Source organism: Emydura macquarii, unplaced genomic scaffold (assembly GCF_026122565.2).
Source record: "Emydura macquarii macquarii isolate MOO-44397 ecotype Brisbane River unplaced genomic scaffold, CSIRO-AGI_Emac_v2 contig_1451, whole genome shotgun sequence".
Lineage (NCBI taxonomy): Eukaryota > Metazoa > Chordata > Testudines > Chelidae > Emydura > Emydura macquarii.
Genome location: NW_027131588.1, coordinates 11,697,967 through 11,716,710, shown reverse-complemented (window position 1 = coordinate 11,716,710; position 18,744 = coordinate 11,697,967). Strand labels below are relative to the sequence as shown.

General features: G+C 40.5%; 1 protein-coding gene across 9 annotated transcripts in view; it reads left to right on the top strand.

Annotated features, from left to right (window-relative positions):
* Window positions 1-17,341, top strand: part of LINGO2 (leucine rich repeat and Ig domain containing 2) — an 805,515-nt gene extending 788,174 nt beyond the window's left edge. For all 9 annotated transcript variants that reach the window (XM_067553189.1, XM_067553185.1, XM_067553184.1 and 6 more), the window contains one exon: window positions 15,015-17,341. In XM_067553189.1, coding sequence (XP_067409290.1) covers window positions 15,051-16,871 — 1,821 coding nt within the window. In that variant the 5' untranslated portion in view covers window positions 15,015-15,050 and the 3' untranslated portion in view covers window positions 16,872-17,341. The remainder of the gene's footprint in view (window positions 1-15,014) is intronic.
* Window positions 17,342-18,744: the final 1,403 nt, after the last annotated feature.

Below are 18,744 nucleotides of genomic sequence, written 5' to 3'. Positions count from 1 at the left end.
AGCTAATAACCAGAGAAACCAGGAGAAACAGTGAGTGGACCCCATGACAAATAGGATATGCTCACTATTTCCACAGAAGCCTGAAATCTGGGACATGCAGCATGCTGCATCATTAACATACCATCATACTGCATAACAACGTGATAGATTCCAGGCCTTTAGATGCAAAGATTTTCTGTTAAGTCTGCCTCCTCTCATCAGATTCTTGAACCCTACATGGAAAGAGGTACTTCTGCTGAGTTAGTAGGTTTGTTCAAGCATGTCCAACAGGAGCATAGGAAAGGCTGGATTATCTCAGAGACAAAAGGAACTAGTGGTAGAGACAGTTCCTGCAGGGGAAAGCCCTAGCAATGTCCAACCTTGGGATGAGGCATATGGTTTTGTTGTTTCGTGAGTTGGCAGTAAAGCCAAACATGAGGAACGGATTGGGCCTGCTTTGATATCCGCTTTGTTAGGAGTAGGGTGCCAATGTGACCTGCTTACGCAGTGCTTATTTATATTTTAATCGGTTATATTCATGGGGGTGGGGGGATTTCATGGGGAGGGAGAAACCCACAAACATTTTTCCCACATTCTGACACCAACTTTTTTTCTTAAGGTAGTGTACTGGGTTGAAAATGTCTTGACAATTACATATTGGATAGCAGTAAATTCAGACTTCATGGTGACAGGGGAACAATGTGGATGATGGCTTTTGATATTTCACTAACAAAGTATTAAAATATTAACCCTCCAGAGTTAAACCACTATTTACCTCCCGTGGCCTTCCCAGCTGCCTTTTTGTTATGGACCTTTTCTTCAGAGAGTAGAGTTTACAGGTCTCTCTACAATATTATTCTTTGTAACTTATGCTCCTTTAGTTGTTTGTTGATGTTTATAGCCAGGGAGCCATGGTAACCCCAGGAAAGTAGGAAAGCAACAAATCATTTTCTGCAGAATAGAGATAAAGACAGTTCTGCAGAAAAATGCAGCTCTCCTCACAGCTCTGGATCTCCTGGAGAAGTGAAGAGTATAAGTAATATTCCAGCAGCCTGGTTTGGTTTATGCAAGATTTCCTTTGAGCAGCAGATTACTCCGGGGGGAGATCTTCGGCAGGGGTGGGGGATGTTGAATGACAGAAAGAGAAGCTCTTTGTTCCTCCTCTTCCTTTCCAAAAAATGTGCAAGTTTGCTGAATATTGCACAGCACCTGGACTCTTTCCTTACTGCAGTAGAATAATTAGTAAGATAGGGTATCTTGATAGTCCTTCAGGTGTTTGTTTCTGACTTTTATTCCCATACCAGCTGCTTCAGTAATGAGCAGAAAACTCTTCATTTTTTCTCCCCTGCTTTCATTTCAAATGCTGGCAAAATTTCCTCTGAGCTGCTTTACTGCACATTTGTGATATGCTTGCACCAAAGTGAAATCAGGAAATCAGAAAGAAAAACACAGAAGGCTTTGGGGAAAAAAAAGAAAACTATCGCTGGGAGAGAAAAGGCTGGTATAGGATTTCTGTCGCACAAAATACTAGGGATTATTGTTTTGTGGAGGATTTGCTGAGCTATGAGTTGTCTAAAGGTGTCAAATTAAAATCTGGACCACTAACAAAGGAGAAATGTGGGGAGGGAGGGTGTGTGTGAATCGTAACAGCACAGTTGTTCTTTTTGAATATACATTCTTTTGAGTTCTTTACACACAAAAGCTGAGTTTGGCTGAGTTACATGTGTGAGAAACAGACCAAGTATAATGGTTTTGAATGATCTTGTTTTGTAAGCTACTATACATCAACTATGATTCATGACTGTGTACAGAGGGTTTTGTGAGCACCTCGGGCATAGTGTTGAAGTTTGAAGTGTTGTCCAGAGATTTATTGTTTCCCATTAACATAGAACATGGGTTTAAGTCTCAGACATATTGAATACTATACTGTCTATGTGGAAAAACAGAATGAATTTTTCAGATACACAATCCTGATTGACTGCTTCATTATACTGTGTAAAAAGGGGCATAGGTACCAATTCTGCTTTAGCATTAAAGAGTAATTTCTCCTCTTCAATGTTTTATTGTCTCTCTCTTAATTCATCACTTCATTTACCTACCCTTGAGCCATGAGCAGGTGCCAGTTTGGCAATTTCACACCCTACAAGAAGCTAAGGAATAATCATTCCAATAAGGCTAATGCTTCTGCTTAGTGAAGTTCCTGTGGACAAGTGTTGAACATAACCCACTATGCTTGAATACTGGAATTTTGCTTGTCATAAAATGCATAGCAAAGACAAGTCCCAAACGCCCTATATTGCACACGCTGAATTAAATTACTGCTAGTCAGTTAATTCTTTTCCTAGTTTATCATTCCTCAAAAGACAAGTGAAGTATATCTTTGAAAAGTGCGTTTTCATTTGGAATCCCCATGCCAGATTTACTGTACTAGGCCTTACTCCCTTTCAGTGACTGTGAGCAAAATCATAATAATTAGATCAAGTTGGGACACTGCCTGAAAAGGAAATTTCAATTATCAAGTAATTACCATCATCCTAGATACACAAATGAACAACAATTGGTTCCTGTGATCATTATATTCGTCATTGGGGACAGATAATAAGCTCTAAGATCTTGGTGAATTTTCCAAACTAGATGAATTATATTGTATTAAAATTGGCTGTGGAGAAAATTATGTTGCATATTTCAGAATTCAAGAGTTGTGGGGAGGAAATGCTATCAGCAATTAGAAGGTGCTCTAGCTTCACGAAGAAGCCTTTCACCGTCTCACACATGGGCTTAAATAGGTGGGATACTCTCATCATAGTCCCTGGTTTGCCTCAGTCACCACACAATTTGCTATATATGGCCGTCTCTCTGCTCAGGAATGTCCCAGGTCTGCAGTTCTTATGATGTAGGGTGCATCATGGGGCATTGTTACAGAGATAGCCTCAGAGTGCAGCTTCAGTGGAGTTTTACCTGTGGTTTAAACCCTCCTCTCTTGTGTAAAAGACTTCCCATTCTCAATGAAATATGTGGTGATTGGAGTTCTCAGCAACTTTTGAATCCAGCAGAGAAAGGCATAACATGATCCAATAGCTTTAAAGCCAGACAACTCCAAACTGGAAATAAGATGTAATTTTTTAACAGTGAGATTAATAAACCATTGGAGCGATTTACCAAGGGTCACGATGGATTCTCCATCACTGCCAACTTTTAAATCAATATTGGATGTTTCTCTAAAAGAAATTAGGAATTATTGTGGGGAAGGGTCGATGGCCTATGTTACACAGGAGGTCAGACTAGATGATTGCAGTGGTCCCTTATGGCCCTGGAATCTATAAATTCAGCCCTTATTCACTGCCAGTTGTTGCTTTGTTCAGAGTCCCTCCTTGCCTCAGAATAAAGTTTGGGTCTTTACGAGTGGCCCACATCTCCAATTTGTCACCTACATTCTGGTGATTGTTTGTCCAAAATGGGATTTCAGTTCCGGAGCTAATAGAAAAACTGAATTATTACAGAGATTCTCCAGCTATAGTTACATCAACGCTCACTAGAGCATTATAATATTTGTTCCCCTGAAGCTGCTTGCTCCCTATTTCTGAATGACAAGTTACTAGTGCTGATGTCCCCTTAACTTTTAGGATCCCAAATGATAGATTCTCATCTGAGTTAGCAGTGTTTTTTCACAATTTTCTTTTATGTTAATGAGTTTTTAATTGAGAATAAAATTGAGACATCATTATGGATGGAAGTAACCATGCAGAATTAAATATTCTCCGTTTATTTATTTTTTAATTAGGCCATATGAAAGCACTCCACCAATACAGAAGCATGTGTTAGCTTTAATTTTATTTAGGGCCTGGTTACATGTGGGGATTCTGGTATAGGGTTAACACAAATAGAATAAATGGACTTAGCCCCCTCTTTTCAAGAGGAGTGTCTAGTTTTTGGCAGAAAATGGGGTTTTCAAATAAAATAATTTTTGCAGAAAGTTCCTCCTTTCTGTGGAAAATTTTGACTTTTTTCAGTGTCTCAACAAAACATTAAAATTTTCCACAGAGAGAACCCTTTCTATTTTCCGACCAGCAATACTCATCCTCCCCCCCCCCCCGCTTCTCCCCAGACATACAGCCAATTTACACCAGCTGAGAATCAGTTCCAGGCTTTCAAATGGAGTTCTTTGGTTGAGGTGTAATGGGTTGACTTGTTAAGGCTTAAAACTATTGTCTCCATTTTGTGAGGGGTCTGCTCTAGGCTTCCAAGGAGTCAATGAGTTATAGGGATGAGATCAAAATGGACATCAGTGGAGATAGGATGTGCAGTAGTTACAACATCTACAGTATGCTGTAAGGACATCGTTATCAGGAGCTGAGCACCCATAGGATCTATTGACTTTAGTGGGGGCATGCAGGTGCACATTGGTGACCTTGGAACAATCTCTTTGTAAAGGACTCTCATACATATTTATATAACAAGCGGCTGCAATATCCAGAAACCCAGAGTACCCTCACTCAGTAAAAATAATTTTTAGAAGTTCTCAATTGACCTTTTAAAACTACCCCAAAAATCCATACATAACTAAGACAAGCGTAGTAAGAGAGACAATTAAACACAATCAAGGAAGCAATGACTCTTTAATCACTGTTTTGATGTCAATGACTAGAAAAATGAGCATGCCTTGGCCAAAGTGAACGTATCATTTATCATTTGTTAATGATCACATGATATTTAGAAAACATACATTCGTTCACAGAGTACGCTGACTGCCTTCTGCAAAGAGTGCCTTGGGTACCAGGTCTGATGCCACTGGAATGAAAAAAGTGCATATATATATAAAAACTGTACAATGTGGGCCAAATTATGTTGTCATGTACACCAGTATATATCTTGAGTAAATGTTGAAGTCCCTGGAGATACTTCAATTTTACATTGCTGTAATTGAGAATAGAAGTTGACTGTGTGTGTTTAGGGCACCAATCAACAAGTCAGTTTATAAATTTCCTGCCTTGGCCCTCTGCAGGCTAGTTTTGAATGTAAATATATTTTAGGAAGCCCTTTAGCTAACAAGGAATCCCCATGGCAGTCAATACTTTCCGACTGCTGTGTGTATATGCTATGGTGAACTTTTTTTTAATGCAGGGGGCACCGGTTTTCAGCAGCCACCTCAATAATGGCTTTGTTTCCCATCTGAGCCATTACATGTCTTTAATTGTGTTTGGATTACCTGATCCCTTTCTGCAAAAGCTATTAGGTGTTGACTGATGAGCTAATGTATTCTTTCCTCCCTTTCTGCCATTCCCGGAATATAGGCCACAATTCTCTGATGTCCTAACACTGTTCCGTTTAACAGTTATACTAACAGAGAATATGGCCCATAGTTCTGGGACCAGAGAACTTTTGGGAACTCTGACAAGAACTCAAATGCACTGTATTGTACTGGTCCTTAGTGTATTGAACAGCAAACAGATCCAATGTCGGTTTTCCCATATCCTCTAATTCCTCCAGCAGTATGCAAACAGCACCCAACAGAAGCTTCACAGCTTTCTCCCATGCCACACTCAGTAGGCTCTGCATGTGACAATTCAAAGAAAGAGAGTCCCCGGTGAGTATATTCTTTGCTTTGACTGACAGGATTTCTGCACAAGTTACAAACAGAACAGCTGCTAACGTGCTTGTCCAGATGGGGGAAAAAAGCCCACACAACTGATGGGATTGTTTGTTTGACTGGTTTTTTTATTCTCCATGTAATTCAATTGTACAAGTGCATGTGTTTTACCAGTTTCACTAGGTGTATCCACCTCCTCATTCCCTTTCTGCTAAATGTTCAATACCAATATGCTTGTGTTGCTGTTAAAATTCTTACCTTAGCACTAGCAGTACCTTATTGTTTTTAATTTGCCTAAACTTCCAATGCCATGAGCTAGAATTGCCTTCCATAGTAGAATTTAGGTTTCAGTTTTTAGCAGTTTACAAGTCGTGATGGTTATGAACCTTATGGTACATGTGGTCCCAGTCCCCACATGCACCACAGGTAATGACACCCTTTTAATGTGCATTTATTTTCCTGCAGGCATATTTGGGTTAAAAGTGTCTAAAAACTCTAGATCACTGACGCAAACACATCTGTTGACAGCCAATTGCCTAGATTCTCTTCAGACAGACCCTTTAGCTGGGATTTGGAATAGAAACAGCATTTGTGATGCAAATGGTCAGTCTCTTGTTTTCCCAGGTGAAATGGCAGACATCCATACTCATACATTTAGGCCTCTCTGCATTTGATGATTGATCATGGGATACAGCTATCCTATGTGAAGGAGGAGATGACAGGGACCAAGAGCAATGCATGAAAATAGTTTTGAAAATCCTTCCTCGAGGGTCCACAGGGTAGTGATGGACATTTAGACATCTACCACCAGAACTATCCTCTGTGGAGTATCAAAGTCTCTTCCCTGGTCTATTCAATATTTACACACTGCTGCTAGGAAAAATGTTCTCGGTTGCCTATCATATTCCAATGGCACATCACTGTGTTTCACAACTGACAACTGCATTACTGTCCCCCAGTTATCCTAGTGTCTGGATGAGTTAGAGCTGGATGGTGTTAAATCCTAGCAAGATGGAGACTACGGTGGTTGGCAGAGGAAAACACTTTGACACGAGTGTCAAAACAGTGCTGTCACTGCCAGTCAAAGCCACAAGGGATGTAGACAGCCCACAGCTTGTGGGGGTGTTTCTTGACACCTAACAAATCCAGCGCTCTCTATAGCTGCATCTGGAAGAAACCATCAGTCACAAAGGAATCTGCAACCCATCCTTGTTGCTGATGACCTAGACTATTATATACACATTTGTCACTGCCCCACTGGAATATTGCAATGTGGTTCAATTAACCTCAAAAGCATTAGCCCTGAAAAATCTGCAGCTGGTGCAGATTGCAGCAGCATCCTTCTCTAGCAACTCAAGTACCAAGAGAACCTCACCTGGAGTTCCACCCACTTTACTGGCTTCCCTAAGATGATGCCAAATATCAAAATTCAAATTCCCTGGAGAATATAGTCCTCTGTTTATTGCCTGCATTAATGCAAGGCTTCCTGTACCTATTATGTCCTGGAAGAGGGACCGCCTCTTTGATGGAGGAAGAGAATAATTTTTCACTTTTTATTTTTTTACATAGATCTGATGATGACAAAAGCCAACCTTCCCTTATTTTAATCAGAATGCTCAGCCCTCCTACTGGTCTGGTTTTTTTAGATAATTTACTCAAATGGTGTTAATTAGTGAAGCTCTGAGAGAGAAACATAATATTTAACTCTCACACAGTCCCATTTTCAGTCTCCTGGTGCTAGTAGCTATGATTCCCAAAGTACAAATAACTGATACATGTATACTAAAAGAAAAATGAAAGGACTCTTAGCTATTCTGTGTAATTTTAATTGAAACACTGGTCAGCAGCAAAAGTAATGGCGTGTAGGAGTCAGTGTGGTCTTGTGATCAAGCCTGGCGGTGTTCAAGTCAAGACAGGACCTCTTCAATAAAACTTTCCCCCAAAATAAATCATCTGAAATAAATAATGTGAAAAAACTTATAAGCATCATTGTCAATGTTCCAGTCTTTGGAGGGCTTTAATTTTGCACAATGCTTAGTAATAGGGGCTTGATAAAATCTTAGTCTCCTGTTATGAGTATTATCTGTCTGAGCCAGGAGATTTAGATCCTATTCTTGACTCTGTCACTGACTTTTCCTGTGACTTCAAAGTAGCTTTTCACCTCTGTGCGCCTCCATTCCCCACTGTGTAAAATGTAGATAATACTCACTACAGTCTGTGACACCTATGGCAATTTCCTGCCATATCCTTGGGAGACCTTATTAAATTATGTTTAAGTATCTTTGGGATCCATTGTATTAAATTAATGGTTTATGTATTGTGGACTGGGATTGCATGGAACCTTTTGAGGGGGAAGATGTGACCGATGAGAGACCTGGGGATTCGAGGGACTGTATTGATCAATGTGCGAGACAAGAATGGACTTTTGGAACTAAACGTGTTAAGTGGTTTTCCCAGGGGAATATCTAATTCCCCATCTCTGGTTATGCAAAAACCCAGCCTTTTGAAGCTATGCCCTGAGGAGTGGGCCGTTGTTTGCAGATCACTTGTTACATGAGCCCAAGATCAAAGGCCCATGCTATATAAAGGAAAGACTGAACTAGTCATAGTGGTTCTGGTTCTTACTCTGAGACAGTTATGAACTTGTAGCCACAGGGGAAAACCCAGTTGTGGTTTTAGACACCTAACAGAGCCTGAGGTTGGAGCTGGGGTGACTTCTAGTAAGCTTTTTAGTATGTGTGTAGGTTCTTTTATTATTTTTAATGTTTTCTCTGTAATGCTTTCACCTTGCTTTTAAAAAGCTGTATGGTAATTTACAACTGAGGGCCATTATGCTGTCTATAGCCTTTGGAGAGAAAGCAAAGCACAGATGCTGGCCTGTTTAGGCAGTCTGGCTTACTGGGAATAACAGCGTTGGCAAGGAAACTGTGCAAACTGGAAAACTCGTTGTAAGGAGGGAGAGAGACGTGGGTGTCTATCCAAGAGAGGTGACAACTGAGGAGCTGGGAGTCTAGAGTGGGTGCCTTTGATGGACCATGGAGGGAGAATACTCTGGGAGGGAGGTGCAATTACTCTGAACTATGACATAGCCAAGTGAATAATTTGGATGAATTTCACTTTTTTTAATCTGTTCCTGAATTGTCAGTGAACAGCTTGTGAAATTCTTACATACATTGGATATTCGGTATTTTTTTAGCCCATGATTCTTTGCCTACATACAGTTTCTGGGAATAGTTTGTTAAATATGTAGATTCCTTGATATTGTCCCTGTCCCTTTATTGAATGGCTTAAATAATCAACGCAGAGCAAATTTTGAATTTTATTTCACTTTCGAGGCTCTTTTATGACTCTACTCCCCCCCCCCCCACACACACACTTCTAATCCCGTCTCTGATTTTGTTGCTTTCTGTCCCTCTCCAATTTACCCAGCACACCAATCTTAAATGCCTATTTGTCTACTTCTCCGACAAACTTCTCTGGACTTCCTTCCCTTATGCTTCCCTTATGCATGAACTACCCTCCCTAACCAATTCATAATATGACTACCATCTCCTTATTCAAATTATGGTGCTACCACAACACTGTCACCAGTAAACATTTTAACATTAGAGATTGGGCTTTTTGTGGGTATTCACCCTACCGGACTTTTTGTGCTGAAATGCTTGTGAAGAATGAACAAAGGATTGTGAATGTAACTGAATCAAAGCTTTCTTCCAGATTTGAATGAATTGCTTGAGAAATGTTTTGCGCAGTATTCATGCAGCCCTAACACTCACCTACTTCAGTAGGATGTTGTAAAGCTTAATTAATTGTTTGTAAAAAGTCCTGATATCTTGCAAGAAAGGTGCTGTAGAAGCACACATGGATTCTTCTTATGTATTAATTAGTGGATTGTATATTGATTACTACTTAGGCAGCAAGTGCTCTAAGGGGAAATAACAGTCAACTTCCTTAATTTAAAGCATCATTGATTCTAAGGCTCTGATGTATGTGAAGCCAAGAAAGGAGGAGATGACAAACTCCATACAGAAATGAAGAATAATAATGGAGGAAGATGGGGGAGGGAGGAATAAAAATGGTGACCCAAAGGTACCCATGTGCCACTGCTCTTACTTCAGTGAAACCCTGATTCAAGAAAGCATCCCTATGAAGGATAGCATTCAAGAAGATGCCGAAGTCATCCAGGCAATGGGATTTCTGTGTCCAAAATTAAACTCTTGCTTAAGTGCTTTCCTGAATCAGGGTCTGAAAGAGCAGGAAGGAAAGCTAGATATCTCCTTTCCCAGTGCACTATGTAATACATTACATTGAAAAAAACCTACATTAAAAGGATGTTGTAGTTGCAAAGTCAAGCGTTCCAAAGTTAGGAAATGCCAGTATTAGGTTCTGTGCAATCTTATATCAATCCTCTTATGAGTAAGCATTATGATACAATCTTTAATTGCATAATTACCCATCTGCTCCTGCCCCCAACCCACTCTACTCCTGCCACCTGTTTGGAGTAGCTTCTGGCCCCACTCTGGCTCCCTGTTACCTTCTCCTCCGCCCCCATTCTCTACACCTCTACTTTCCTGTCTGTCCCCTCGTCTCTGTACCAGTGTTCACCGCCCACAGCTGGCAGGACCAATTGCAGGAAAATCCTGCTCCCTACTTGCAATCATGAGATGGAACATGCTCAGCTCAGATAGAATCTTCAGAGACTTTAGCTGCCACACTCCAACAATTTTCCACTGAGAATGTGCAAACTGAGATGTTTTGGAGGTTTATCATGTGCTCAGATTTGGGCAGAGCCTTATAGGGATGGCAAAAGGCACACTCCGACATCACAGTATCACATACCTCTGCCTAATTTCAAGTCCCTGCTCCAAACCATTGAGGTGCTGCAGTTTCTCAACAAAATAGTTGTCAGCAGGGTCCCCACATGAGAGGGGAAAAGGGTACACTTTACCAGGGCCCGGAGGCCCAGCCTGCAACCCCCATTACCAGGAGGAAAAAAATGTTCACGGTTCATGAGATTGTATGTATGGGTTGAGGGATTGTGGTTTGTGTGGGAGGGGGCCCATGTTACAAGTTTGTACCGGGCCTGAAAAAAGTATGCTTGGGCCCTGGTTGTCAGAATCTTTTTAACCTGGGCAAAACAATATATTTTTCCCTGCTCTTATTCTCGGAAATGGCTGAACTATTTTAGTTAAAACTTTCCAAAAATTTTCAGCCTGAAGCAGACACCCAGCGTGGAAAATTTCATCCCAGATGGTTAGTTGCAAAGTTATAAACAACTGAAACCAGGGATTTACAACAGTAAGCAATCTTAACTATAGGTCGCACTGCCAGCTCTGCCAGTAATAGTTATCCCTGATTTGCCTGTTTGGCTGTGGGTTCAACACTACCAAATACTTATGGCTTTGGATACATTGGCTTAACCAATGGCTGAATTTGGTCTTTAATCTTTTACTGTCCCTGGGTAGATGTTGACACTGTGTAGTGATGTAGAGTCAGATAGGACAAGGAAAAGAGACAGATCAAAGAAGAGTATGAGCAGCAGCAGAGCAGCTCTTAGGCATTGAGGCTGGATAAAAGACTCCTATTTAAAGGTGAAATTCACTGAAGTACAGAGAGTCTAAGCAAGGCCCAAACAATCTTATGCAGTCTGTTAAGTGGGGCATAGGATTTTGGGCAAGCTTTCTGCACTGGGTTGATTTTCACCCTAAAGGCTTACGGAATACAGGCCAAACTCTCTGGCCAAACATTTGCAGCCAATCAGAATGGAGAGTCAAAACTGCAGGATTGTGAACAAGTGATTTGCATTTCAAAGGGCTGGAATAAATAGCAGCTAAAAGAGGCCTCAAGTGTTTGGGGTCAGATCACATAGCACTATTAACTAATGACTTAAAACACACTTCGTTAATTGTTAATCGGTCATCAGAACCCGGGATAAGGTCATATGTTGAAACAGGATATGGACCAATGATAACTTGATTCTTTACAATGGATTTTAAAAGGCACAGTCAGAGAGAAAAATGAAAAGAAGTAATTAGTTAATTTTTACTGTTTGGTGAGGAATAATATCCTGAAATGTGTCATTCTGTAATAAAAAACAAAAAACAAATCCGAAAAACTTGGGAGACTAATTTTCAAATATGGATGATCCAAATCTGGCATTTGGATGCTTAAATTGGCACTCACGCAGACAAATAAGTGCCAATTTGAGTATTCCGCTCAGGAATGTAGATGCCCTGTTATGTAGCTATATCTGAAAACTGAACCCTTTGCCTATTAAGTGCAAAGTCTTTAATAAAATAAACATCATAGAAGTGTAAAGAGAAATGAGCCACCATTAAATGTATAGTCAACTGCAGACTCATTTTGCAGATGAAACCGTTTTGAATGCATAATATTAATTCATACAGTTAAAGAAAACTTCAGTGTGTGTGTGGGGTGATTCGATGATAAAGCAATGGCTACAGAAAGTTCAGTTTAACACATTCAGGACTGCCCATGATTCGCTCATGCAATGCCCACTAGTAATTACAAAAAACAACCTTCTGTTACTCCTTCTTGTGGTTCATACTGTTTATTTCCCATTTCTCTCTCTTAGATTATAACTAGATTATGATCTAGATTTACGTGGTGCTGTCTCAGTGCAGAGGGCTGGACTTGATGACTTCTCAAGGTCCATTCAGGCCCTTTATTTCTGTGATTCTATAATCTTTTCATGTTGTATCTACTAGAGTGCTGAGCAAAAACCCAGATCCTGCAACAATGGGCATAATATTATAAAGAGAAGAGAAATAAAACTGTTGGTGTTAATGGATAAATAGTAATATTTTGTGGTCAGTGTGACACCCAGTCTAGTGTAGGCAAAGAAATGTACACTTCAAACACGTCTAGCTGATCAAGTTGAACCCTAGGGAGAAATCTAGTTAGGGGTGTTAGCTAACACATTCTGAAAACACACCTTTATATTCTCATCAAGACAAACACTAAGTGCATTTAAATTAAGGAAAAGGGTGTATTTTTACCTCATGTTGGCTGAGTACCTAATGCGACATAAAATCCTAGTGAAGACGAGAAACTGTAGTTCTCACAGTGTTAACAGGTTGAGGTAAACACTAGGGAGGAGTTAACATATGGAAATTACGAACTGCCTCATCTTCATTAGGATTTTCTCTCCTGTTAGTTATCCATGTGTTAGGTGACATGAGGTCAGAACACACCTTTTTCCCTCGTGAAAGCAAGGCCTAAAATGGTGTCATTTGTGCACACCAGAGCTGGAAGGGAGAGGCGTCTCCACAAAAATAACCAACAAGAGGGAGAAGATGTGATGAATGGGGTAGAAATGCCTGGGCAGATAGAAGTTAAAGTGTGCCATCTATCCTCTCAGCTTTTATTCACATTTTCTTCTGGCCTGTAGGTGTGTGAATCAACTCAGTTTTACTCCTTTGGACTCCACTACTCTCTTACTTCTTAACATGTAATTTATACCATCTTAAACCTCAGCTCTGAATCTCAAACACGCGCACACATGCATATTAATGCACACAAATCTTCCTCTCTGTGTGTGTGTGTGTGTGCACACACAAAAGTTATTACAAACACCACGTCTCTTTCCTCATTTAGGCATGGTGAAGAAATTCTTTTATCACTTTTCAGTCTCCTCATCCCAGCGTTTATGCTGCTTAGAAGTTTTAGTTACCAGGTAGCATGGATGTCTGCACAGAAACATTACGTACTTTTGCCAACTAAAATAAGCACTCCAGGGGTGCTTGTCTTCCACTGAACCTGTTTACTTTATGCTTCCTCCATTAGGTGAATAAGATGGGAAATGAATTCCCTGCACGCCAGAAGTATCAGAATGAAAGTGCTAACCTCACAGACTGAGTTAAAAATGTAATGATCAGAGTGACTGAAAGCCTCTTTGATCAGAATTCAGTGGAAAGACCCAAATCACAGAGGCCTACAGAAATTCAGTCTTAACTTGGTTCCTAATGAAGTGAAGTTTATCTTGGAAAACCTTTGTCACAGTTGGACATAACTAGTAATCTTTATTCGCAAGACTTTTACTGACGGGAGAAACTAAATCAATCTCAGCAGTTTGTCCTTCAGGACAAGGATGAAATGTACTTTTATAGGTAGTGTAGCAAAGAATGGCCTTCATCCTAGTCCCCAGGCAACATCACAAAACCACCACACAATTTGCCGCACATTATCAGTCTCTGCCTAGGTGAAGCACTGGAGTGGAATAGGGAGGTCATGCAGGTCAAGACTGAGGTGCGCTCACAGAGGTGTGAGAGGAAGCTTGCACTGCCCCTGATTGCAGTGTGTCTAGTTCTGGCTAATGTTGTTAGTCACTCTCTTTCTTGAGAATTAACAACACTTTTTGGGGGGGAGGAGGGCCCATAAGAAATCAACTTAGGGAGTTCCTTTGTTGCATAGGCATGCTGATAAAAGGAATCTGCCCTTTGGTTGCTGCACCTTTAAAATGCAGCTTCAGGAGAGAGTAATTAAATTTAATAAAAGAAATCCTCAATTTTAACCTGCAAGTGGGAGCAAATAAATCTAATAGAAACTGTGGCTGCCAGACAATCTATTGTCCCTACCTGGAATGTGTGTTGTTTAAAACAAAACAATTCATCTTTTTTTTTCTGCTGTTCCTCGCTCCCCATCATAGTTAACATACATATTTAAGAAGGAAAAAAGGCACTCTGTAAATAGTGGCCTTTACAATAGTTGTCATCGCAATTGGACCTTGAAATAAATAAAACCCCTTTGTGAAATTAAAGCAAAGTTTCAGCAAGAATTGATTTGTCCTTAATTGAAGTGCTAATCAGAGATGCACCAGTTCCATCACCATATATATATTAGTGTGTGTGTATCAATAATCTCTATCTATATATAGCTATAATTATAATGTGTACAATAAATGCTAAGATGAGTCCTTCTCTTGCCAGGAAGCTCTCTTTCCTATAGAAAATGAAGTAAATGAAACTTAAGGTTCACAGCTAAAATATTGAAACAGTTAGGCAATACAAAAGTTTTAATATCCCATCACTAGGTCCCAATGCTGCAAACATCTTACAAGAGTGATTAGCTTTATTGCTAGCCCTGATAGCATAGAGTGTGTGTTTGTCTTTGATTTAGCAGCAGCACTATCGGGCAGAGACCCAAACAGGGGGAAACAGATACCCCAGTCATTGCATCCAGTAGGAAAAGCTGCTGCGTGATATATTTGAAATCTGGGGGCAGAATGCCAGATCAACAGATTCTTAAACACGTCCCTTGACTTGTAATGAAAATCTGTTTTCTTTTTGTCTCCACTTGCTATGGGTTTTATTGTTGTTCTGATTGGAAAGCTATGAGCCTGCTCTGCAATGGATGCCAGAAATCTGGTTAAAACACAGTCATTAGCTACTAACTTAACTTCTCCCCTTTTTCTTCCCTCTTCCTCCAGGCTTGTGACCAAGGAGTAGAAAACATCGGTAGAGTCATGCTTCACACGGCCATATCATGCTGGCAGCCATTCCTAGGTCTGGCTGTGCTACTCGTTTTCATGGGGTCCACCATAGGCTGCCCAGCCCGCTGTGAGTGCTCAGCGCAGAACAAGTCTGTTAGCTGTCACAGGAGGCGCCTGATCTCCATCCCCGAGGGCATCCCCATCGAGACAAAAATCCTGGACCTAAGCAAGAACCGGCTGAAGAGCGTCAACCCTGAGGAATTCACATCCTACCCACTGCTCGAGGAGATAGATCTCAGCGACAATATTGTTGCCAATGTAGAGCCTGGAGCCTTTAACAATCTTTTCAACTTGCGCTCCCTGAGACTGAAAGGAAACCGTCTGAAGCTGGTCCCTCTAGGGGTATTCACAGGATTGTCAAACTTGACAAAGCTTGATATAAGTGAAAACAAGATTGTCATTTTGCTGGACTTCATGTTCCAGGATCTGCATAACCTGAAGTCCCTTGAGGTCGGGGACAATGATTTGGTTTATATATCCCACAGGGCCTTCAGTGGACTGCTTAGCCTGGAGCAGCTCACCCTGGAGAAATGCAACCTAACAGCTGTACCAACAGAAGCCCTTTCCCACCTTCACAACCTCATCAGTCTGCATCTGAGACATCTCAACATTAACCTTTTGCCTGCATATGCCTTTAAGAGATTGTTTCGCCTAAAAGACCTGGAGATCAACTATTGGCCTTTACTGGACATGATGCCTGCCAATAGCCTGTATGGTCTCAACCTCACTTCTCTCTCAGTCACCAACACCAACCTGTCTGCAATACCTTATTCTGCTCTTAAACACCTGGTTTACCTGACACACCTAAACCTCTCCTTCAACCCCATAAGCACCATTGAGGCAGGTATGTTTGCAGACTTGGTGCGTCTGCAGGAACTGCATATGGTGGGGGCCCAGTTACGTACCATTGAACCACATGCTTTCCAAGGGCTCCGGTTCTTGCGCGTGCTTAATGTGTCCCAAAACCTGTTAGAAACACTAGAAGAGAATGTATTCCATTCCCCCAAAACTCTAGAGATCCTCTGCATTAACAACAACCCCTTAGCTTGTGATTGCCGCCTCCTTTGGATATTACAAAGACAGCCCACGTTACAGTTTGGTAGCCAGGAGCCCATGTGTGCCGGCCCAGACAATGTCAGAGAGAAGCCTTTCAAAGATTTTCACAGCACCGCCCTTTCTTTTTACTTCACCTGCAAGAAGCCCAAGATACGAGACAAGAAACTACAGTACTTGGTAGTGGAGGAAGGACAGACGGTGCAGCTGATGTGCAATGCCGATGGTGACCCTCAACCTACCATCTCCTGGGTGACGCCACGACGGAGGCTGATTACGACTAAATCAAATGGAAGAGCCACGGTGCTGGGTGATGGCATGCTGGAGATCCGATTTGCTCAAGATCAAGACACTGGGATCTACACTTGTATTGCGAGTAACGCAGCTGGGAATGACACATACTCAGCCTCCCTTACGGTAAAAGGATTTGCTTCAGACCGTTTCCTTTACGCCAACAGGACCCCTATGTATATGACAGACTCCAATGACACCAGTTCCAATGGAACCAATGTGAACACCTTCTCTCTGGACCTTAAGACAATACTGGTGTCCACCGCCATGGGCTGTTTCACATTCCTTGGAGTGGTTTTATTTTGTTTCCTACTTCTTTTTGTGTGGAGCCGAGGGAAAGGCAAGCACAAAACCAGCATTGACCTTGAGTATGTCCCCCGCAAAAACAATGGTGCTGTAGTTGAAGGGGAGGTTGCTGGACCACGGAGGTTCAATATGAAAATGATTTGATGGTATATTGCTAGCAGTGCTTTTTCTGTGGCATTATAACCAATTAAACCAGCCTGGCATGTGGAATTGCTAGGTAGAGGCAGCTGAATGCAGCTGCCACTGTGTCAAATGGTTATGTGGAAACGGAAAGACTATTTGGGGTTGTACAGTAGAGCCTCCTAACCTTGAGGCATGTGTGTCAGGGCCTTTCACAGAGTTGGTAAATGGTACTAATTGTTTGCATTGCAAATATTGGCATTCTGGGGATCTCAGTAATGAACTGTTGGCTCATGTTCATGGACAGTTGTTCAACATTTTCTACCACTACAAAAAAAAGAAAAAGAAAGGGGAAAAAAAACCTACAGTGTAGGATTTACATATAAAAAAAAAGACATTTGTCTAAAACATACTCTGCAGTGAAATTTATATCTATAGATCTCATTTGTTAAAGCCTTGCATCATAACTTATGATTCAACACCACAAATAAATTGAACTTCTCTTTTTTTAATATACATATATACTGTGTACATTTTAAAGCAATATGAATGAGGTTGTGCTTTGAGATATCCACCAAGACTGACCCAAGTGTGATATCACTCCTCCCTTTAACTACAGTCAAACCCAAAATTAGACCTCTGTAGTTACCAATGAGCTAACACAAGATATTTTGTTTTCATGTAGAAGACCAGAGAGGTATAATTTAGGACAGAAACGTTCTGCTCTGTTGAACTTCTCTTCATATAAATAAAAGGCATGTGCCTAGTTTTGATACAAAATGGAATATTTTTTATATCTGTGATATCACACTGGACCAGTTTACTGTAACAAAGTCCTGGGTCTCACCCAGGAGAGTCCAACCTACCAGGCATAGCAGACATATATAGGAGATAAATTATACTTTGAGAAAAGAGATCTGTTTTTGTCACCCTTTGGTTTTAATTTCCAAGCCATTGTTAAAATGTTAATGTGTACTGAGGGAAAAAGAAAGACAGTAATGCATTCTGTATACTCCTAGGGAAATATGGTCACCTTAGTATTTGAGGGAGTGAATTAAAATGTACAAAAGCTCTGCTGATAGGAATGAACTATTCTCCAATGCCAATAAACCAGGGTTAGCCATGCATAATATAAGGATTATGCTACTAAAGAAATGTTTGAAACATGATAGCCTCCAAAAGGCCAAAGTACTGCCAATTATAATGAATTTCTAGCCTCTGTCAGTCTCATGCCATATATTTATAAATAGCATATAAACACAAAAACTAATTTCCATGAACAGATTACTTCAGCTATTCTAGCTGCCATTTTAATAATTGTATTGTCTGGGGATTTTTAGGGACAATGTGCCAGAGCGGGAGCGGGCAATCAAATTTATTTATTTATTTGTGGAGTGAAGAAGACCAGGGGAACATTGGTTCTGTTTATGAATACGTTTGTTTTATTTCTATAAAGACCATGCAAAAAAGGCTCAGAATTGGAACCGTAAAGACAACCAACCCATTGTACTGTTGATATCAAAAAGATATTTTAGAGCACTAGTATATTCCAACTCTTGGAGGGGTGGGGGCAGTGTTTTACCAATTTTTAATGTCCTAATAAATATGAGCCATAGATTAATTTATTTAAATATGTGGTTGACAATTATTATATTTATATAATATAAATATAATTATTATAATTATACATTATTTGGAATAACTTTGAGTAAGAATAATCATCAATGTGTTTAACCAGAAAGAGTATAAAAATGATCTAGGGTAAAATGTTCAAAAGTGCCCATGTGACTTAGGCGCCTACATCTCATTTTGAAAATTGACATGGACGCTTTGGAGTATAAGTCAGATTGACTGATTTTTAAGGGGACTTAGCTACTTTTGAAAATATTACCCATGT